At 41.1% G+C, this 22,788-nt stretch overlaps 3 protein-coding genes across 8 annotated transcripts; 1 reads left to right on the plus strand and 2 right to left on the minus strand.

The window, feature by feature from the left end:
• Positions 1-1,170: 1,170 nt before the first annotated feature.
• LOC144208531 (ubiquitin carboxyl-terminal hydrolase 22-like) lies at positions 1,171-14,403 on the minus strand. Of its 6 annotated transcripts, none has more exons than XM_077734432.1 (14): positions 13,868-14,403; positions 13,419-13,451; positions 9,146-9,278; positions 8,162-8,275; positions 7,535-7,636; positions 7,249-7,415; positions 6,219-6,378; positions 5,876-5,984; positions 5,259-5,417; positions 4,805-4,931; positions 4,075-4,166; positions 2,989-3,051; positions 2,724-2,873; positions 1,171-2,126 (listed from the first exon to the last, which is right to left on the minus strand). In XM_077734432.1, the coding sequence occupies exons 1-14, from the start codon at positions 13,985-13,987 to the stop codon at positions 2,084-2,086; spliced, it is 1,572 nt and encodes a 523-aa protein (XP_077590558.1). In that variant the 5' UTR covers positions 13,988-14,403; the 3' UTR covers positions 1,171-2,083. The 6 variants fall into 6 exon arrangements, with proteins under 6 accessions (XP_077590558.1, XP_077590556.1, XP_077590557.1 ...); XM_077734430.1 differs by having other exon boundaries at positions 2,724-2,891; XM_077734431.1 differs by having other exon boundaries at positions 2,724-2,877; positions 2,987-3,051.
• Positions 14,404-16,588: 2,185 nt separating this feature from the next.
• Positions 16,589-17,348, plus strand: med9 (mediator complex subunit 9). Its single transcript, XM_077734789.1, has 2 exons — positions 16,589-16,749; positions 16,873-17,348. Exons 1-2 carry the CDS (start codon positions 16,667-16,669, stop codon positions 17,090-17,092), a joined length of 303 nt encoding a protein of 100 aa, XP_077590915.1. The 5' UTR covers positions 16,589-16,666; the 3' UTR covers positions 17,093-17,348.
• A 335-nt stretch (positions 17,349-17,683) lies between these two features.
• LOC144208731 (dexamethasone-induced Ras-related protein 1-like) lies at positions 17,684-19,395 on the minus strand. Its single transcript, XM_077734729.1, has 2 exons — positions 19,043-19,395; positions 17,684-18,350 (listed from the first exon to the last, which is right to left on the minus strand). The coding sequence occupies exons 1-2, from the start codon at positions 19,311-19,313 to the stop codon at positions 17,827-17,829; spliced, it is 795 nt and encodes a 264-aa protein (XP_077590855.1). The 5' UTR covers positions 19,314-19,395; the 3' UTR covers positions 17,684-17,826.
• Positions 19,396-22,788: the final 3,393 nt, after the last annotated feature.

The raw sequence follows: 22,788 nt of genomic DNA on the forward strand, positions 1-22,788 counted from the left end.
TAAATACCGTATTTTCTCTCGTATAAGCCACCCCCGTCTTTGTCACTTTGCAGTTTTGTGCCTGCCAAGTCCAATTTATGCGCATATAAGCCTCACCCTCGATTCACTCTTTTTTAAGCAACAAATACAGCTTATACGCCAGAAAATACAGTATACTTTTTTTCCACGTGAATTTTTAGCATGTACTTTAAGTATTACCCGACATGCTAACATGACTACTGCAAAAAGTACAATATTGTTGTATGAGAGTGCATCTTATTGCTGATGAAAGAAGCCACATTGCTTTGTTTTATAGTTCCATATCAACAGTGACTATAAATGTTGCTTGTTCCTTCTGAATAAAACATTGGCAGCCTCGTGATACAAAAACACTGCGGGATGACTAATCAAATTTTTGTCCACTTCGCATTTTTATGTGTCGTAATGCTTCTGGGGGCAATTTTAGAGACTTATTTATTATTCTTTCATCAACATGTGCCAACTTTGCCATTTAAAATGAAGAGAAAATAAAAAAGTGGAAAATATTTTAAATTTAGTTGCACCTTTAAACTTCTTTTTTGGGGGGATTTCCAACTGCTGTGATGGTTTCTGTCCTCTGAATGGCTGACGGTCCAAAGTTTTTGTCGTTCTTGCACAAACTGTCGTTTCCTGAGGACAAAACAAATTTGCATTTGTATCATCAACAAAAATAAATGGATTAAAAAAATGTAAATGAATAAAATACAAGGAAATTATTACAAACAGAGACATTTTAGTGTAGAAAAATATGAGAAATGTGGAAATAAACTTGATTCTTGAGGATAACTGCACTTCTGGGTTGCAGTTCCTGACAAGGCCATTGGGGGTCACTACAAACCATGCGAGTATTCTTTTGATTAGCTTTGAATATTGCTTTGGGCCTTATCTGAAAACTTCTGATGAAGGTGTAATCCATCACAACAGATCTGTAGTCTATCCTGGCGTAGCTTGTTTATGTTAAGCGCCATATTTGTTTCTCCGCAATGCGACACACGCCCGTTGAGACTCGGGGGCGAGAGCAAGCAATGGGTTTCACTTTATAGGGCCACACTACACTAAATTAACAACTAGGGAGTCGTTAGGAAATAGAGTCGAGTGTCTATGCACGCAGGTCGTCTTTTGCTCATTTAAAATAAAATAAAATAAATAAAAAAAGGTGAGCGTCCTTTTTAATCAGCACCATCATCATCATCATAGTCATCATCATCATCATCACCAGATAGCAACAATTCCACAAGAATGAAAGTAGCATAAATACGTCCAAAGATATTTCCAGTCACGGGAACAGCAAAGGACATACGTTATGACTTGTGTATTGAAAATGAACTTTTAAAAAAATAATAACAATAATAAACAGAAAATACGTCCTCGAAAAAAAATAGAAAAGAAAGAAAAGAAGGTCCCTGCCATGGAGCAGATTTGAAAACAATGATGAGGGAGCGCACTGATGGTCCAAAGCGTTTCCATGGTAACACTGGCCTTAGCAACAAGGCCCGGCGGGCAAATGTTTCTGGGCTCTTCTGAGAACAAAAATAAAAATGGCCAGAAAAATTGAAAATATAGATCCGTTCATAGATTGACACGGTGGCCATAAAACTGCTCTCGTCAGTTCCATTTTTTTCCCCATGATCCATAATGGCGGCCTTCAGAGTTTAAATGCTTGGTCAGATGAGACGAGAGCACCTTGGGAGGAAAGTTCGGGTTTTTTTTTCGTGGTTTTTGGGGAGCTGAGGGGGGCGGGGCCGGGAATACTGCACTAAAAAATGTGCCCAGAGACGTCTCCTCTTCATTCGTTTTGTCAAGTAGATGCCAAAAAATAGCTCAGTGCTTCTTTTTTTTTTTTTTTTTTAAAGGTTGCATGATGCCATACACCGTCTTTTTTGTTGTTGTTGTCCTCCGTCTTGGAAGGCAAAGCCTATTCTTTTTAAATAGTCACTCAGGTAGTTCAGGTAGGCTTGTGTGCATGTGCATGTGTGTGTGTGTGAGTGTGTGAGTGTGTGTTGCCAACTTTCCAAAAAAAATGGGTCTTCAGGGTCAGCGGTGGAGATGACAAAGGAGGAGGAGACTACTCGTATTCCAGGAATTGCTTGTGGTAGAATAAGAGATACCTACAAAAAAGAGGGGAAGGTTAAAAATCATTTAAATGTGTACTAATGTGATCAACAATTTTTTTTCGTATATGTGTATGTTTGTATATGTATGTATGCGTATATCTATATATATACATCTATGTGTATGTATGTGAATATGTATATATGTGCATCTATGTGTATATATGTATATATATGTATGTACTACATGTATGTATGCCTATATGTACATATTTATATTTCAGCAACACGCCTATTTATTTATAGTTATTTATGTATTTATTAATTCATAAACTTACCTATTACCTATCTATTTATGTCTAAAATGTATTTTACTGTGTCTGTATTCTCAGACTCTCGCTACAGTAACAATGAAATTTCCCAAATACGGGATGAATAAAGTTATCCAATCCAATCCAAATTTACGACAGTAGTCCCTCATTTATTGCGGGCATTCAGTTCCAATAATAAACGGCAATAAGTGAAATCCGCAATGTAGAAAAATCACATTGATACTGCAGTGTATTAATATAATCTATATAAACACTATAAGTCAAGTAGTCAATTTTGTCTTGTTTAAAGCCTCTCTCCCTAAAAAGAATGCTTGTGACTCACCCTTCGCTATCAAGCACATCCTGAATGCTGGCCTTGGTGATGATGGCGTCGTCGCATTTGAACCACTGGTCCTTGTGCTGGCGGATGAAGCTGGTGTAATGGCCGCTCTCTAGCGTTCCCTGGTGGTTGACCACCGCGAACAAGGAATACCTGGACATACAAAGACAACTTGGCTCCTAAGTACGCGCCGCCAGATTACAATTCCACAATGACCGCATTTTTCTGTCCCAAAAATCTTTCTCCAGAAACCACCAAGTATACTTACTTATTGTCATTGTTTAAGACGTCCACGGTTTGTTGATACTGGCCGTTCATTCTGCTCTCTTTGCTGCGGAAGAGACAAAAAAAAGCATTAATGCGTGAATGAATAAGTGCCCAAAAGGGATCCTGCAGTTTGGCAAAATATACACAGAGCGGCGCCATTGTAGCAATATGAAAGGCGCTCTTTATGATTTTTTGTGTTGTTGTTGTCACGTGTCACAAGAGATGAATGGACTACGTCGTGCAGGGTGGGGCTGCACACTACTGCATGTTACACTCATGTATTAATATGCATATTCATATTCATATAACACTATTATCGTCATGTACGTATGAACCGTTCGGTATTGATAACTGTTTCTCTTGTGTATTAATATGTTAACAAAAAAATAGGTTCTGTAAAAAAATATAAAAAATTCATGACCACATTAAGATATCATTATGTAACTTGTAATACGAATATAATGGTTGCATAACTGGGACATGTATTGAAAAGTATAGAAATTCAATTCATATAATGCACATGGTGTCAAAGTGGTGGCCCGGGGGGCCAAATCTGGCCCGCCGCATCATTTTGTGCGGCCCGAGAAAATAAATCATGACTTTCTGTTTTAGGATCAAATTAAAATGAAAAGTATAGATGTATATTACATTTCTTGATTTTACCCCTTTTAAATCAATCATTGTCATTTTTTTAGTCAAATTTTCCAGTGTTTTCAGTTCAAAAATCATTTAGTAAAATCTAAAAATATATTAAAAAAAGCTCAAATAAACATTGTTTTAGATCTATAAAAAACTGAATATTCAGGGCTTTTAATCCAGTTCTTTTAATCCATTTATAAAAAAAAAAATCGAAATATTATATCTAAAATGGTCCACATGAAATGGAGTTGACGTTAATGCGCCCTTGATCTAACAGTTATTAGTGCTAATGAGTATCCTTGCTGTATATGAATGGTTTGTTTGGTGGAATATTTCATTAAGGATGGCAGGAGGAGAGTGCATGAAAGTCAAGGATTTTCTGTGTTACTTGTACCACTGAAAGGCGTGGTGGAGTAGGTGCCATTTTGCCTGTTCTTCCAGCCCATACCTGGATGCCATGAAGGGCGTCATGTCCAATTCCAGAGGGAAGGAAACGTACGTCGTGATCTTCCGCCGCAGTTTGGCCGAGTGTTCGAACCGCTGGGGATGGCCAGAGAGAGAGAGAGAGAGAGTGATGGGGGGAGGGGGAGAGAGAGAGAAATGGGGAGGTTGGGGGAAGGCAAGATGGAGAAAGTGGGGGGATGGGAGTGGGAACACACACAAAACATGCTCAATTTTTAGCTCATCCATATTACGCCACAGCTTGTTTTCCAACATGGCTGCTCTAAAAAAAAGTTCAATGGAAGAAAAAAAAAAATATTATACCGTATTTTGCTGTTTAATATACACCCCCCCCCCCATTTAATATACACGGGTATATTAGACACCATGTCAGATAAATTTCCTGATTTTCCCCTTTTCAAAATCAATCATTGCAGTTTTTGAATCCATTTTTTTGGTATGTTTTTAGTTCAAAAAGGATTTTATAAAATCTAAAAATAAAGAAATACAAATATTTTCAGATTTCCACTAAAACATATTTTGTTTCCATTTGAAATAAAAAAATGAAAAAAAAAGCTAAAATAAACAGTTTTAGAGCTATAAAAAATGACTATTTAGGGCTTTTGATCCAGTTCTTATAATCCAATTTAGAAAATGAAAAATAAAAATCGAGATATTAGATCTAAAATGGTTCAAACTAATTCCAGGATCACAAACGAGTGGGCGTGTGGACTCACTTTGAGGTGAAAACATGCCACAATGGGCAGCTTCTTCATGGTCAGCTGTTTCGTGGACTCCTGGTAACTATGGCAACTGCCACACTTGATTTTGGCACTACTTCCCAGATGCTCGGGTCGTGTAAACCTTCGGGGGGGGAAGTCATGAATAGAAAAAAAAATCATCATTGCATTGCGTTGCATGTCAGTACAACCCCAAGCCGCCCGCTCAGCCTCGCCGCTGTTGCCAACGGCTGCGTCACCACGGCAACGGCCCCTGTAGCTTTAAAAGACTTTACTGCGGCTGAGCGGGTTTGCGGAGTTGCGCGGTGGAGGGGAGGGGAAAAAGGTAAATTGTAAAGAGGAGAGGGAGAACACAAAAAATAATAATTAGGGTGCAAAATGTGATAAGGTGAAGAGGGGATGATAAGCTTGTTCATTTGACGCGGAGGATGAAGAATATACGCATGCCTACCTTCGCAGGCAGTCCGTGAGCGTGGTGGACCCCGATAGGTGGCTTTCTCCGTTGACCGTGCCGCCGTCGCCACCGGGACTGAGAGGCCAGAACGGGGTGGACGATCCGGGCAGGTCCAGACTGATGTCCCAGAAGGGATCTATCGTCGTGGAAACGCCGCTGAGCGAGAGAAAGAGGGAGGACAGTTAATAAAGAACCTAAAAATGTCCAAAAAATCAGCAGGAACCGACAACATGTAGTTGGCATTAATGTGTCCCACAAACCAAACCTTCTTTATAAATAGGTATGCCTGTATATATGTAAACATATATATGTATGTATATGTATATTTATATGTATATGTATATGTATATGTATATGTATATGTGTATATATATATATGTATATGCATATGTATATGTATATGTGTATATATATATATGTATATGTATATGTATATGTATGTAACATGCTTATTTATTCATGTATTTATTAACTTACTTATGACCTATCTATTTATGTCTAAAATGTCTTTTACTGTGTCTGTATTCTCCCCCTCTTGCTACTGTGACATTGAAATTTCCCAAATACGGGATGAATAAAGTTATCCAATCCAATCCAACCTGCTATGAACTTACTGGCAAACCTGACAGGTGACGTCGGACTGTAGCCCCCCCGTAAATATTTGGTCGATGATGCAGTTACAGTGGTTGGGATTGCTGGCCTTCTTCCCGTTGTCGTTGTCTCCTGCCCAGCACAGAGAGGCGGCAGCTTTAAATGCAGTACACTGCAGGTTAATAATAACATATCTACCAACACTTTGCACCTATTTCAAATTGTGTACGTTTTGTGGAGGGAGTATGTTTTTCTCGCATATAAGCCGTGTCACCTTGAGAATGGACTGTTTTGCAAACTCAATTGACTCAGGTCAAAGCCAGCGGTGACCTTTGCCCCCCCCTCCTTTCCGGAGCCCCAACTCACTCATGGCGTCTCCTTTGCAATGCCGGTGCAAAACGTCCAAGGCGGCGATGAGAAACTCGTGGGCGTCCTGCTGCTCGTAGCCGGCCAGGTGACGCGCGTGCGTCCACACCAGGTGCAGCAGACGGAAAGGAATGTGAGGCGAACGATGGCCCGAGTAAAACTGTGGACCACAAGGACCAGAAAAAACATCATCATTTGTAACTTTGTTGACTTTTGGTCAACATTGAAGACTTTGGAACTATACTGTATTTATTGAAAAGTGTGCAAGTGTGTGTATTTTGTGGAAGACGGGCGCGGTTCGATACTCAATCAGTGTGTGCCGCACGCCTTGGGCCATGGCGACGGATTACGACTCGACCGAGTGAGACCAGGCGGGGGATTGCTTGTGTGTGTGTTCAGTGTCTGTGTGTGTGTGTGTGTGTGAAAAGTGAGGAAGAGGAGGCAGTAGTGACTCAAATCATTCTAGCGACACTTGCCATCTGTGAAGCTGTATAGACGGTATCGATCCAAAAAACGGAGGCGTGGATAAGTGATTTAGCGCGCCTGCCTCGCAGTTTTGGGGTCTCGGGTTCGATATCATGTCGGTCCTGGCTATATCAAGGTTGCATGTTAGAATTTTTTTCATTTTTCTTTTCTTGGCCATTTTTGCAACGCAAGCTTGTTGCTAACAAATAACAACAAAAGCTAATTTCAGATAAAACTATGACCAACATTGTCCAGCCAAAGATATGATGCGGTTCCCGTCATGTGTTTACTTGTGTAAACGTGAAAAATAAGGTCAAATTTAAGTCAATTTTGTGCATATTCTTGTGACATTAATTACGATATTTTACTTATACATATTAATCCTTCAATTTTATTATGACTAGAGTTTTTTAGGGGTAGCAGACATGTGATACTGGTGTGAGTGTGCTCAGGGAGGTCCACCCAAACATATAAAAAATGAGAAGGACCATTGCTTGTCCAGAAAATGAACCAATGAATAAAATTGTAGGGTATGCCAAAGAGGGAGGCTTATTTTTTGGGGTACCTCCTGGAAGAGCTGCGACATCTCGCACACCAGACAGGAGTTGGATTGCATCTCGCACTTGTGCCTGTCGGACAGGAAGAAATCCCGCAGCAGTGGCGTGTGCGTAAGGGCTTGCACGATGCAGTTCATGAAACACGTGTTGCCCAGATTTATTAACCCTCGTAAACCTGCCGGGGGGAAACAAAACAAGCAACGTACAGAGAATTTACATCCCTCCAATGAAGAGCGCTGTCCATTTATTTTGGGTTTTTAGTGGTGAATTTGTGGGACTTTGCTGACTGCTCACCTATGGTGCAGTTCATTGTGATTTTTCTCCGCTTTGGATTGTGTCGTAATAACTCCAGCTCTCGCTTGGTGGGCTCCCACGTGGTGTATTTCTCGCCTATGCCTGTCAATAGGAGGAAATAATGAGTTTTTTAGCGCATTAATCATTTCCAGGGCGTCCAATCTGAAGGACTCTTGGTCCAAATGGATTGGACGTCCACACCCTAGTGGGATTGTGTATTTCAAATAATTCAAATATTCTATTTTAAATGAATTATATGAAGGGAAAAACTTTCAAAGTGAAAAAAAAAAAATTTGTTCCTAGAAAATGAAACCTTTTAAACGTTCCGTTTAAGAAATAATGAAGGAACATTCATTTTTTCAAAATGGCGTCCATTCTGTACGAATACATTCTTTAAAAAAAAATCTTCTCTGGAGATTCAACTTTACTCCGAAATCACCATGGCAACAAAAATGACGCAATGTTTACTTGTAGTGTTTTGCTTCTTGCTCATGTCTGCCAATACTTGAAAAATTCACATTTTTGGGGGGGGTCAACCTGTATAATCCCAAAACTTTGACAACAGGACGTCATTATTGTTAGCCTAAGTAACTCCCTAGTAACAAACAAAAATCCAAGATGGCGTACCTTGTAATTTCCAGGCTTTCCTCTGTTCCTCTTTGGCAATCTGCTCCATATCTTTGTCGTAGATGTAGTCTTGACACACAAAACAATACACTCCGCCGTATAATAAATCTATCGCTGCAGACAAGAGGAGGGAGAGAAAGAGAGAGATGGCGCCATCATTGGGCCGTGGGACGTGGGGACGAGACGCCGTCTTTCGACGACTATTAGTAGGCCCGATCTTCCGGTCTGGGCGAACGGAATCGTCGGAAGAGGCGTTTGCGGGCTCCTCCGTTCTCAAACAATAGCTCTCTGGCTCTGTTGCCATGACAACTTATTTTTAGTCCACCACAATCTTTACATTCTGGCCGTGGCGCACGCTGGGAAAATGAGCTAATGTTGCCTATAGGGATGTCCCCCCCCCCATAACAAATTGGATCGGAAATCGGGCGCCATGCTGTCATTTTTGGAGGTAACGGATAATTGGGTAACAAAAAAGATATTTAGAGTTATTCAGTCGATTTCATAATACCGTATTTTTTCCTGTTTATAAGTATGTACCCTTAAAATGGCCTTAAAATGGTTGAATTTTACAATTTCTCGCGTATAAACCGCGCCCTGGATTCAGTTTTCACTTTCATATAGATGAAACTTTGAAGAGAAAATCTCAAGATAAATCTCAGGAAAATTTCAAAAAGAATCTCTAGAAAAATCTCAGGAAAAAGCTCAGGAAAAATCTCAGGAAGAATCTCAAGAAGAATCTCAAGAAAAATCCCAAGAAAAATCCCAAGAAAAATCCCAAGAAAAATCCCAAGAAAAATCTCAAGAAAAATCTCAAGAAAAATCTCAAGAAAAATCTCAAGAAAAATCTCAAGAAAAATCTCAAGAAAAATCTCAAGAAAAATCTCAAGAAAAATCTCAAGAAAAATCTCAAGAAAAATCTCAAGAAAAATCTCAAGAAAAATCTCAAGAAAAATCTGGAGAATTATCTGGAGAAAAAAATCTTACCTAAATTGTGCCTCTTGCTCTTGGCGTGCTCGTGGATGTGTTTCTTGCTAAAACAGCCAAAAAAGACACAGTAGAGACAAGAATGCAGTCTGTTCAGGTGGGCACCGCACATGTGACAGATACACGACTTGGCCTGAGGAAAAAAAAGGGGACACAAAAAGAATTGTGGTTAGGCCAAAACTGAGAGGACTTTCCCCAAAAAAATGCAAGTGAGAGCAGCGGAACAGAACTTGAAGTTGTCAAAAATTAACTAATCTAATCTAATTAGCCTTGAACCTGCGATTTCTATTTTTATAAAGAAGGTAAACTCAAGACAAATCTGTACTCTATTGAGAAAACTGCTTCAAAACAAATACATTGTACACTGCATTTTTCCATCTGTAATTGTACAATTCTGCCCTTAAAACAGTTTCTATAAATACCCCCCGATTTAGCAAATGCTGGGTAAACAAAAGGCTATTATGGCAAATCTGGGGCATCCAATAGAAGAGCTCCAGGTGCTTGAGGAAGAAGAAAAATTCGGGAGGAAAACTGCAACCACGACGGTGCGATCGGAGGACGGCAGCAGACTTTGACAAGGTTTCGGTTCCCGGTGGGCCGTGTGAAAGAAACGACATCATAACACAGACGCGCACTCCCACGCGCCAGAAAAAAAAAACAAGGGTTTTGATGAAGGTTTGATGTGGTTGGTATGCGAGGGGTGCCTTAAAAATACAAGATTAAAATATTAAATGAGTCTATTCCACTCAATGAGTTACCGGAGGTCATGTTGAGAGTGCACTAAGATTGCCTTGAATGTTAAATGACGTTTAGAAATGCATGGATTAACAGCACCGTGTTTAAAAAAAAACCAAAATAGCAGAGCGTTGGAATGGCTCATCTGAGCGAGTGGGTGGTGCTTTGGAAATTGGAAAAATGTACACCCGTGGATGGGTGTGAAAAAGGAGGCCTTTCTGTAAAGAAGTGGGCAGAAAGTACAGAAAAAAATCAAATATTCTCCATGTTTTTACAAAATGGGTGCATTTCCACATGGACTGTCAGAGAGGCGCATAAAAGTCATCCGGTTAATGTTTTGACTGCGACTTAATAATGATGACAATGGGGTTGTGAGGCTATTTTAGCTAGCAGACGCTAAGCTTTGTATTTTCTATCCAAAAAGGTACAGATAGCTAACTGGCTGGGACTGGTTTGGGAAGGACAGGGAGTGAGTGTAGGCCAAAAAGATAAAAGATTGCAAATTCAAATCATATTTCACCCCACGCAGTAGTCAAGTAAACTAACTCCCGAGTGTAATGTTTCTATGAGCACTGGGCGGAGCCTAGCATTTTTTTCAGTGTTTTATTTTGCTATTTTGCTAAATACGAGGAGTATATTCTACTTTACGTTGGCAAGTGGTTGTGCATTATACTATTGTGAGGACATTTTTGTGCATTATTTTGTGAATATTTTGAAGGGAGAACAAAAGCAAACAACCCTCGATAGATTGTATTTTAGAGTCAGGGTGGAGGTGGGGCCAATAGAGCCAGAAGAAAGGTATCAAAATGTCTAACTATATTAAAATTAAGTTTAGTGTAAGGTTAGATACAACTTATTTTTGAGTTTTTTGCACCGTAATTCAACTTTATTTAAATTTTGTTATGTTACGAGCGCGTTGCCATGCCAAAAAGTCTCTTCCCTCAAATCTGTCTAATTTTAGTACTATTAAACACATTTTAGTACTATTAAACCACTAGTTATTTCTTACTTTGTTAATAGATGGCAATTTAGAACAAATAAAAATGTTTTTCCAATTCACTATCCTGTTTTGGGTGTTTTTTCAGAAGGATGGAACCAAATATTTGTTGTTTTTAGTTCATTTCTATGGAAAAAAATCATTTAAGTTACAAGTAAATCGGCATATGAGCTCATTAATCTCTTATCTTGAGGTACCACTGTACTATACTGTCATGTCATGTCCCGAGCCCCCCCATCACTCGGGTTAATTTACTCTGGCGGTAATCGAGCGATGTATCTCATGGACATCGTCAGCCGAGAGCCGAGCGCTACGCGGATCTTGTAATGTTCTATTAGAGAAGCTATTGATCAGCCAGTGGCTCAGATGACTGCAACAAGCGTTGGGGCAAGGTAGCGGGCGCGGGGGCGGGCGGGAAGGGGGGGCTCATGTTTGCAAGCTGCTGGACCACATCTTCCATCTGGAGCTCTGCTCTTTGGCCACTGTCCAAAGCAATGCCCATGGTGCATTCAGGGGAAAAAAGAAAAAACGCCGCCGACTGATTGAAGAGCAGATGTAGGCTGCTAATTAACCAGACGAAAAGCCGGGTCAAAAGGATCAGGCAAGCCGCATTCTTCACATCTAAGCGAAGATCCTAGCATCTCCGCTAACATGGCGGTGGCGGCGTTCGCAACCAGAGCCGGCCGGAGGCGGTAGGGTGACAAGGACTATAAAAGATGCGGACAAAGGTTTGGCTCGATAGCGCACACTTCTGCCGCAAAGAACAGATCGGGGAGGGGTGGCAGGGAGGGAGGGAGGGTGCGAGGATAAAGTCAATACGGTGCAGACCGCCGCCGATATATGAGAGCAATGACTCACACTGGATTTTTAGCTGGAAAAAAATCATTTCTAGCTTACATCTGCGCAACAAGCGGAAGAGAGGGGAGTGGCTTCCGCTTGTGAGTTTCAGCATGGATTTTCACATTTTTTATGAATTTAACAAAAAAAAATAGTCCAATGAAATTATTACAGAAAGAAAAATCTGCAATATAGTGAAACCGCGATATTTGAGGGATTACTGTACAACTCACCTTCTCAGAATCGTTTTAAAAAAACGAAGATGGTGGTTGGGGCATAGCTAAACAGGTCATAATTACAATTTAACCAAACATAAGCGAGATCATGCAAAGCTACGTGCTAACCAGAAGTCACGTTATACAATAAAAAACACAAGAAATGTCTCCCAGTACATTTCCATCATCAAAATTGGATCAAATTAGGAGCAACCGAGCTTTTTGGTAGTCTCTTGTGATTAACAATTCATTAAAAAAACAGACAAAAATGGAGCTTTCACGCAACATGACGTCTTTTCATCTTGTTGACATTGAATTCTCCATTTGACACTGATTTGAAATGGATTTTAAAAGTGCGTGGCACTCCTATATTTTCTTCTTCCATAGCTCTCTATAGATGCTATATGCGGGCGCACATACACCATAAATAACCATGACCTCGTGAATATTCATGCAAACGCTTCACCGGCATCCCAATTCACAATATGTATACATTATTAATAACAGCGACGTAATGGAGCTCGCTCGGCTGCAAAAGAAAGAAAGAACGGGACGGGTTTGTGGGCCGTAAATTGCCAGGCTCATAAAACTGAGCTAGTGGCCTATGAGGTTTCAACGCGTGGATGTAAACGCGGTCCCGAGACGAAATATTCAAATCCCACGATGTGCCGCAGTCCGATTCCGGCATTTGTTCCGCCCTTGGTTTTCACCCCGCGGGAGTTAACGATTGTGCGGGTAGAAAAGGTGACATCTTTGCTACCTATTTGAGCAAATGGGCTGTGAAATGATTTACTACTGAGACACATATAGACAAAAACAAAGAAAGAAAATGTCGGAAAGGAAGAAGAAGAAAAAAATAGGAATTAGGGACAATAGAAATACAAAAAAACTTTTGACATTTTTTTGTTGCACTCGTACAATGACAATTAAAAAAAAACATTGTTTTTTTTTACAACAACCTTGTGAATTTTAATTTGTAGCCCTTTAAAAAGAAAAAAAATGAGGCATTCAGGCCCGAATTCCAATCACGTGAGAACATAAATGTATTTAAATTGAGAAGGCTAACTGTTGATGCTAACAGACGTCCCATCCACTTTGACTGGAGGATTGTCCAAAATGGGCGGGACATCTTTAACCTTCAATGAGATCAAACTTGAAAATAAAAAATAAATATATTATAAGAAGCCAGTTTTTGAAAATAAAAACACGATTCCGATCTTCTAAAAACGATGCAATCGGGCCCGATTCCGGGGACATCCCTAGCCCCGCCTCCAACATAAAGCGAATAGGTTAGTTTCTTGGTGATTACCCAGAGGCACACAGGTAGGAATGAGAGAACAAGCAATCCAACTCCAAGTCGTTTCAGATACCAAAAGATGATAGATAGGGAAAAGAGGATGAGTTGGAGGAGGAGGAGGAAGAAGAAGAAGAAGAGGAGGAGGAGGAGGAGGAGGAGGAGGAGGAAGAGGAGGATAAAGCATCAACTCACCGGCTCCGTCCATCCCGCATCACCGTGAAGCACCTATTTTATCACAACAAAATACAAACGTGTGACACTTAAAAGTCTGCACAGTACAAGTTGAGGCATCAAAACATCAATGACGGGCGCGGGGGGTGCTGGAGCGGCCAAATAAACAGAGGGACGGACCAAAGTGAGCCACGTTGTGACCGCTTGCTGCATTGTCTCTTTTGCATGCGCCAACCACACAATGGCCAGGCTCCATTTCATATGTTAATGTTCACCCAGTGTCCCCGGACGACTACACCTCTCGTGATCCCGACTTTATGGCCTCGCAGCTAAGTGAGCTCATGATCGATATCGTGCACTGATTCTTTGGTAGTGGCCGCGCGTCATTTCGCAGCCCCTTTGTGCCAGGGTAACTTGACAGGAAATGACAGAAAAGGGCTGCAAAGACGATTTCCGTTGTTGTTGTTTACCTTTCGTCTCCTGGTTTCGGCAGTGCTACTCCAAACAAAGCATTGGTAGATGACGCGGAGATTTTGCTTCCAGTTGTCCACCTTATAACCGTTCACATGGGAGCACCCGGCCGGACTCATGACAGACAAAACATTCGCCTTGGAGTCCGCCGGCTGACAGCGTCAATAAGTCTCCGGGGAGGGTTGGTTTGGGCTAGCCAGCTAGCACACGGTGCTGCCCCCCCAGCCCCCAAAGTATCCTGTCCACAAATGGTTTCCGCTTGGAAACGGGACAAGCGATGTAGTATCCAAAAACGCTCTCCCCTGGCATCTGACAAGCTCCTTCGCGCACGTTAGCACCGTAAAAACATGATCACCGAGTGATCGCGGAGTGCAGTAGCCGCTGCCGTGTTGACAACTTTTTTTCCCATGAGCCCTTTTTTGGTTTTATTTTAAGCCGGCACCGCTTGCACTCTCACGGTTTGTTAGCTTTTTCTTTCTCCACTTTAGCCTGGCTGCTAACGCGTCAACTCACTGCTTCACAATGCCCCGGCCAACGCGCGCGATGATTGGTCAAAACAAAGGGGGACGTCACTACGCTAAATTCGACGAGTGTTTTGGTAATGCTCGTTTTGAGCACCGAGTTGCGCCAAAAAGGCGGTGGCGGAGTCTAAAATATTTCCTTACGCTTTTTATCATTGCGTGTATTAAAAATAATAATGATAGCAATAATAAACAAACAAAGACTACCAAAAATATTTATTAAAGTAATTTTATGCTAGATCAAACAGTTACATATGTAAAATTTAATGCCACCATTGCCATGTAAACAAATACTGTGTGAAATCTAAACACATAAATAGCATTATACTACATGTCAATGATATATCACATTCATACGTTTAAAATTCTAAACTTTGTGCCAAAAAAGTTATTTAAACTCCAAGTTCACACTTACATTAAGTCTGCCATCTAGTGGCTATTAGACACAAGTGATATCAATCAATAGCACACACCTTGATGTAATGAGGCGTGCAAAATCTTAATTGCCAAGACTTTGACGTCATGATGTTGTGAATGCATGAATGGAGAAAAATGGGGATTGTTAGGCTTTGTGATAACTTGAATGACCTGTATGTAATGAACAAATGTGTTCCATGGGTGGCTACTTGCAGGACTTTGCAGTACTGACACAAATTGTCAGATAAAAGAGGAATAGTATCCTAAAACGTCCCATTTCTTACAAAAAATAAGAGAAACAAAAAGGAAAAGCTGTTTTTTTACTGTTACAACTGAGATCAGAACCAGACATGAGCCTTATAAGTAACATATAACTATAAAAAATGTCAAGATTAACATGGTCATATAACACTATAGATTCAATCCCAATCACTCACTGAATGAGTTTTATAAACCTAAAATGTTTTGTCCAAGCTTGCCAGATGAAAAATAAGAGCATTTCAGCTCCCCTCTGACACTCTATGATCGAGATATGAATGTGTTTCATTCATGTGGTATATTTTTGGACCTAATGGAAAACAAAAATGTCTCCTGAAACCCACAGCATTAATGGGTAAAATGAAAAAAAAAAGAAACTGGCAGCTAGCGGGGGATAACAACAATAGAATAATAACATGCCGGACTGCAGGGGGGGGGGGGGGGGGGGGGGGACAAATATTAGCTGGGCTTATGTAGTATTTATTTGACAACTAATATTGTCAAGTTTAACATTTTTATTCCATTGTTTTTGCAATTGTGTTTGAGCTAATAAAGGAAAAAGACTCAAAACAGCAACGCTGGCTCAAACTGAAAGAGAACACCATCTAAATGATTTATGTTTTATGTAGTACTGCCATGACATTAACGAATGCAAGGTGACCCGACCGGATATTTCTTCAAAATACAAAATGGCATATTTAAGTGAGATGTGACCCACATATCCCCGAGTTTTAAATGCAAATATAAACCACAATATTACAATTATATGGCCTACAAACTGAAATGTGGGTCATAATCAAAGAACACACTCAGTATGCATGTGTTACCTGGAAAGGGTTTAGCGGCATTATGTTTAATTACCGTCGCTACACGGAAAGTGTGTATTCCGCGATCTGGGAGGTGAGAGAATACTGGTGGAGATAAATAGGTCAGTGTGCTTTTTGAAGGTCAGTCGAGCAAATCCAATTCAGGAGAACAAGCCTGTTGTGTGTTAGTTAGTTAGATTGGGCAAATAGAGCCTATTCTATAATGTAGTATGCGTAGCCATTGGCCAAACATACATCACCATGGTCAATGGACAATATCCCTGAAGCGACGTTATCAGTACACCAATTGCACAGAACAAACCTGTTGTGTGTAGATAGATTGGATAAATACAGTTTTTTCTATGATGTACTAAGCGTGTTCATTCAGTAAACATACACCACGGTTGATGGACAAGTGATGGTATCGGTTCTGATTTTGTTCCTATTCTGGTAATATGCTGTGATTTGTTGGCAACAACAAATGGTAAAACCCACATTTTACCTTAATCTATACATAAGACAATTAACGTAGAGTTAAATATTATGATATTTAAAAAAAACGACTTTAGTGTGTCCTTTGGGACCTAAATTTGATTGCCTGAATTCAATTAGCTTTATTTTACCTTATTATGGACTAGGATAAATATTTAGTGTTAAAATTTTAAAGCGTTATCGTGTATTTGACGCTGTATTTTGTTCGGTTCAAAATGATAAAAACCCAAAGTTTACAGTGTCGTCATGAGGAAGCGCGTTCAGTCAATGACGTAGATGTTCTGCGACGACAGAACAGAAAGCTATGATGGCGGTTCCGCAGCCCAAGCAGGCGAAGGAAGATGAAGACTGCTCTCTGCTGCCTTTGGTTCACGATATCATCAAGTGGTAAGTTAAACAATAAAGGCTGACGCCACCGTCAAATAAAATTTCATCTTAAAACAGTTTCGTCTCGATCTGTTAGCCAGCGCTAACTTGGAGCTAAGCTAACTTGGCTGTTGTGTATTTAAGCATGGACAAGGAGAGCCAGGACGTTCACCAGGAACTGAGCAAGCTAAAAGCGAAGATCCAGGAGGCCCGGGAGCAGATCTCCACCATGCCCGGCATCGAGAGCAGCCCGGCGGAGCAGCAGCAGCATCTGGCGACCCTGCGGGAGCAAGTACGCACCAAGAACCAGCTTCTGCAGAAATACAAGAGCCTGTGCATGTTTGACGTACCCAAAGCGTCTTGAAGACACAAATTGAGGACTTCTTCTCAGACTGGAAGAACTTCGGACACGCGAGTTATGTACAGAGACACTTTGTTTACCTATCAAGGAACGCTACGGTGGCCTACGAGACATTTTTTCACCCATGGATGGAGGACGATGAATGGACTTTTGACAAGACCCGATTGTAGGGTTTTGTCAGGTAATAGCTAATGTCGTGTGTTAGTATTTGTTATTTTGTACAAGTTATTCGTATATTTTGAAATAAAATCATTCAGAACAATAACAGTGTTGGTTAATTTTGAGTAACTACCAATGAAGGGCTTAAAAAACACTATTTTATTGTCGAGCTGTGTTATGGTCGAATTATTTTAAAGCTAAGCTAACAGGCTTTAGCATGCAATCATAAAAAATGTGTTGAATCAATTTTTTGGGTTTACTGCAAGATTTTTTTTGAAGAAATGAATAAGTTCTGACTTAATTTAAGCGTCTCACTTTCTTGCGATTTTGTTGACGCTCTTTTAGAAGCCAGTTTATGGTGGATAAATGACCATTTATTAAATATTATTTTCCTTCGACAATCAAGAGAAAAGAAAAAGTCCAGCGTAGGCAAAATTATGAAAGTAACAAGTGATTTATTTGATGCAAAAGTCGACCCACATGATAAATACACATTTCATCTTTGTTCGTAACGTACTTTTCAGTCTGTAAACAAAAAGGGGCGTTCCCAAAGTCTTAGTTTTCCCAAGGGGGCGGGGTCAGCAAATGACACAGCCTTTCTCCTTGGCCTGGGCCCCCGCCACGGCCTTCTCCTTGATGTACATCAAGTCACTGTGGACGCTGGGTCGGCGGGCGAACGGCGCCACGATGCCGTAAGCGTCCTTGCACTTCCTGGCGCGGAAAGACTTGCGGCGCAGCAGCTCGCACGACTGCAGCGACACTTTGCAATGGCGGTCGGGGCTCATCTCGTCCGGCAACTTGGCGGCGGCGAATAGCGTGTGGAACATGCGGTCTACGTTAGTGTTCTTTTTGGCCGAGATCTCAAAGTAGGCGCAGGGACGGCCGTCCTCGCCGCCCAGGAGCTGCTGGATCTCCTCCTCTTGGACTTGGCGGTTGAACTCGCGGTCGCATTTGTTGCCGCAGACCACCAGCGGGACATCGGCACTCTCTTTGGTCTTGTTCCTTAGGCACGACTTGGTTTCGTAGATTTGACGTTTGAGGCGCTGGACTTCTTGGAAGGACTCTCGGTTGTCCAGGCTGAAGACTAAAATGAAGACGTCTCCTATAAAGGGCAGAAAAAAGGGAAAGGAAGGTTAGGGTCGGTTGAAAAGTGGCGAGTCAACTATGATTGACTTTTATGAGGGAGTAAAAAAAAAGTGATTTGAATTTTTTGTACATTTTTTTTAATATCTGACCAAACTATTACTATTAACTTTAACTGGAAATTTTGCTGACAGATGTTGATGCAAATTGCACTGTGTACCTTTTTAATATGTTTTTGTGGTAAATTTCAAATCAGTAGTTTGAAATTATGCATTGGAACTATTTTTAAAGAGATATAACTTGATAATTTTGCATTTTTTTGGTCTTGCATGGAAGTTCTCATTTCCATCATTCAAATATTAATATTATTGTAAATTAACTGCATTGCAGTTGCAAAAAAGTAAATCCATGCACCAAAAAACTGCTTATTTTACATTTTCCCTTATTAGAAATTCTCCCCTGGCATCAGTATAACATTCCAATTACATATTATTTTACCCTCATTTAAAAAAAAAAACAATATCAAACTACTATTCATATTTTGTTGGAAAACAAACCCCTATCAATCATGAACTTAATTCTCAATAAACCCAATATAACCAATCACTGTGTCCAAATCTCTTGCATGAATCTAAACTGAATATGATCACAAGTTGAATGCATTAAGAAGAAAAAATGTAAACAAAGCCCCTAAGTGCAACAAGTCCTCACCTGTCAGAATGGAGAGCCTTCTCATGGCCGGGAAAGGATGATTCCCAGACGTGTCCAAAATGTCCAGCTGATAAACACTGCCTCGGATGCTGTAGAACTTTCTATGAAAGTCCTCGATGGTCGGCGTGTACTGCTCGTCCACTCGGGCGTTCAAAAAGCGGGACACGATGGCCGTCTTGCCCACTTTGGTGGAGCCTAGGACCACCATCCTGCGGCAGTTTTTGGCCGGGATGTTCAACTCATTCTCGGATGCGTTCATCTTCTTGATCATGGTGGTGGATTCCGGATTAGGAATGGTTGGGAAATCCACTTTGAGGCGCAAACCTGAAGCTCTCTGGCTTAGGTGCGTGTGATGATTTTATGGGGGGACATGGCCGCACCTCCTGTGTGCGTCAGGCAGGCCACGCCCCCTCCGAAGCCCCCTCACCCTCCTCCAAGGCAGCTGGAACAGACAGACCCTGCGATAATTGTTACTGTGCAGGATTTTGCGCGTGCGTGACATCAGAACATAAAGGCTAGAAAAAATACATTAAAATTCAAAATGTAGGATATATTAAATATAAAAATGAAATCAAAATCTTATTATACTTGTATAATGACTAAAAAGCATTCAATTCAATGCAATTCAAATGTATCCAAAATAATAATGTCATTTTCCTGCAGATGACAATTAGATATATATATTTTTTTTAGGTAAGAATACACAGCTGGAGTATATAGCTAGGCCAGAAGGGGGCGTACAGCTTGAGAAATACAAGAACTAAGATAAGAGAATCAAAATAAACTGTTGTTGTTTTCTTGTTGTTCACTTTTTAATTGAATATAATCCGTTTATTGCCTTTATAAAAGTACAATTAAATTTTAGGCTTATATAGTATTAAATTGAATGCTTTTATTGTCATTATACAAGTATAATGAGATTTAAAGTGCTGTCAATGTGAATGAATATGTGATTGGATGGCCATTAATTAAGGGTTTGTGAGGTCAGGATAGGCTCCAGCACCCCTCGTGACCCTTGTGAGGATAAACAGTTCAGAAAATGAATGAATAAATGAATAGTCCCATTGAATAGCTAATGTTCTAATGCATTCCCATTATGCTTAATGGAAAAAAAGGAACATGTCGTCTTTGCCAGGTGTCTTGTCAATATGTAATTAAAGCTGGTGAAACATCCCATCTAAATTTAGAGCCATGAGTGCAAATGCCATTGACTTTCCTCCCGCCTCTCATCTTTTTTTTCCCCCTCTGGCCACTCAGCAACTTTTCATCCCTCATTTTAGTGGCAGTGGATGAGTCAGGTAGGGCTCAAGTCATGTGTTGCACATCTTGCTATTTTTGTCACAATAGCCTACAACATCTTCACATAACTGTGCGTGTGTATGTGTGTGTGTGTGTGTGTGTTATGTGACTTCTGACTCCATTTTATTTTGGCTCATGTTATATCACATAATTTGTTTTAAATCTAGAATGTATTAGCATGCAGTTCATGCAACTATTAATGCAACTTCTAGTGACCATTGGTTGGTCAATTATTATTTCTTTTTAATCTGAACACTGTTACCGTAAAAATGCATTTATGCAAGTTGTGCGCGGTGGTATTTACCTTGAATTGAAGCAAAAGGTCCTCAGCACCCTGACCTTTTTTGGCCCTCTTTAGGCTACGAGGAATGAAATCAGATAGGAATACTTAAGCCCGGCTGTTCTTGCCTCGTTGCCGCCGGTTTGTGTAACCGCGGCGGAGGCGGTCCGCCGCCGTCCAGCCGCTTTACTGACTCTGCTGCAAGCGCACGCCTTGCCACTTTGGCCTTGTCAATCAAAATCAATGTTTGGATTTAAAGTACTCTTGACTATTAGGTGCAACTTCAATGACTGGAATATCTTGAAGTGGATTTCTTATATAAGATGCATTGGATTATAAAGTGTAGTAGTAGTGGTGGTGGTTGTAGTGGTAGTAGAAGTAGTTGTTGTAGCAGGTCTAGTAGTAGTAGTAATTGTTGTAGTAGGTTTAATAGTAGTAGTAATTGTTGTAGTAGGTCTAGTAGTAATAGTAATTGTTGTAGTAGTTCTAGTAGTAGTAGTAATTGTTGGAGTAGGTGTAGTAGTAGCAGTAGAAGTAGTAGTAGTAGTAATAGTAATTGTTGTAGTAGGTATAGTAGTAGTAGTAGTTATAGTAATTGATGTAGCCGGTATAGTAGTAGTAGTAGTGGTAGTGATAGCAGTAGTAGCTGTAGTAGTAGTAGTCGTGGTGGTAGTAGTAGTTGTAGTAGTATTCGTAGTGGTAGTAGTAGTGGTCATAGTGGTAGTAGTAGTTAGGGTTAGGAGTTGTGTTCTACATCAACTAGATGAGGCTGTAGCTAACAAAAAATGTGTGCCATCTCTGTTGCAGTTTTAGAGACAAAACGGGAATGCGTAGTCAAAAAGCAGCAGATGTAAAAACAGATTTTCTTCCGCGCCGGTGACACACGCGTGGCGACGCGTCGGGATTTAGTGCCCAGTCTCGTCCGTACTTGCCAACAACATATGCAAGTCAATCTGTGTCAAAATGAGGGCGTTTGCCTGCGTACTTCAACGCCCTGGGATTATGTACTATCTATTAACATGTAGCAATAGTTGCAAGCTGTCTTCTTATGTAAGCCATGACAGAAAATCACAGATACATTGATGCAGTACAATTTCTCTGGTTAGCGCGTTAGCCTTGCAGTTCTGGGATAGGCTCCGGCACCCCCGGAATGAATGTGGGTTTGAATGTGTACATTAATGGAGTGGAGTAACCATAACCTCATGCCATCTCATTTTTTGAACTGCTTTATCCTCATTAGGGTCTCGGGGGTGCTGGAGCCAATCCCAGCTGTTAATTCAGGGTGTTCAATTAGCTTAGCATGCTTGCTTTTGGAATGTGGGAGGAGACTGGAGTACCCAGAGAAAACCCACAAAGGAGAACATGCAAACTCCACACAGGTGGACCGACCTGGATTTGAACCCAGAACCCCAGAAGTGTGAGACCCACGGCGAACCACTCATCCACCGAGTCACCATGTATGCTATATCATTTAATGATTTAACTACCATTGACAGCGATAAACATCAATCGTCGTCAATGGCAACGAAATAAGACGCAGATTGGAAGTTAATGGTAGTTGGAAAAATAACTAGAATAATAATTGATGATTGTTTTGCCGGCTGATGTAATATCGCCACCGCCACATGCGCCAATGCAATAACGGCGAGCGCGTTGGAAGACGGCCAGCGGTCCGTTCCAGGCGGCTGTAACCAGAAACCACACAACAACAATTGACAGCCAGCTTCCACGCTTACTCATTCACGAAGATCATATCAGCGTGTTGACGAAGGCCCTTTGCCAGAGGCTATCTGATGCTAACTGATGCTCGGTGTCGGCTGAGGCCAAGCTCCGCCTTCGCCGATATGCTCCAGTCTGGCCGGAGTCCAGCTTTCGGGGCCCCGCCGTCGCACGCATGTTTTGATGTTCCCGTCGCTGACACGCAAGCCGATCTGGGTTGCTGACGCGTTCGCTCCAGGTTGAAGTGGCGTGATGGGAATGGCAATGGCAGCGTTTGATGCGTGGAAGGTGGGCGACGCCGGCGTTTTTGCCGTTTGCTACGTGGCCTCTCTTAGCGAGGGGTCAGGCTACGCGTTTGTCTGACATGATTGTTTGGATGTTGCCCGCATTAAAGCCAGCGCTTAGCCCAGACATGGGCAAACTACGGCCCGCGGGCCACATACGGCCC

Source organism: Stigmatopora nigra, chromosome 15 (assembly GCF_051989575.1).
Source record: "Stigmatopora nigra isolate UIUO_SnigA chromosome 15, RoL_Snig_1.1, whole genome shotgun sequence".
In the NCBI taxonomy this organism is placed as follows: Eukaryota; Metazoa; Chordata; class Actinopteri; order Syngnathiformes; family Syngnathidae; genus Stigmatopora; species Stigmatopora nigra.

Excerpts from the sequence above, each read along its gene's own strand:
- LOC144208531 (XM_077734430.1), bottom strand. The coding sequence starts at position 13,987 with ATGAGTCCGGCCGGGTGCTCCCATGTGAACGGTTATAAGGTGGACAAC. Across the intron at positions 5,418-5,875 it reads GTCACCTGTCAGGTTTGCCA|CGGCGTTTCCACGACGATAG; the intron begins GTAAGTTCATAG and ends TCTCTCGCTCAG. Across the intron at positions 3,052-4,074 it reads ACGCCCTTCATGGCATCCAG|CAAAGAGAGCAGAATGAACG; the intron begins GTATGGGCTGGA and ends TCTCTTCCGCAG.
- med9 (XM_077734789.1), top strand. The coding sequence starts at position 16,667 with ATGATGGCGGTTCCGCAGCCCAAGCAGGCGAAGGAAGATGAAGACTGC. Across the intron at positions 16,750-16,872 it reads GTTCACGATATCATCAAGTG|CATGGACAAGGAGAGCCAGG; the intron begins GTAAGTTAAACA and ends TGTGTATTTAAG.
- LOC144208731 (XM_077734729.1), bottom strand. The coding sequence starts at position 19,313 with ATGATCAAGAAGATGAACGCATCCGAGAATGAGTTGAACATCCCGGCC. Across the intron at positions 18,351-19,042 it reads AAGGCTCTCCATTCTGACAG|GAGACGTCTTCATTTTAGTC; the intron begins GTGAGGACTTGT and ends TGCCCTTTATAG.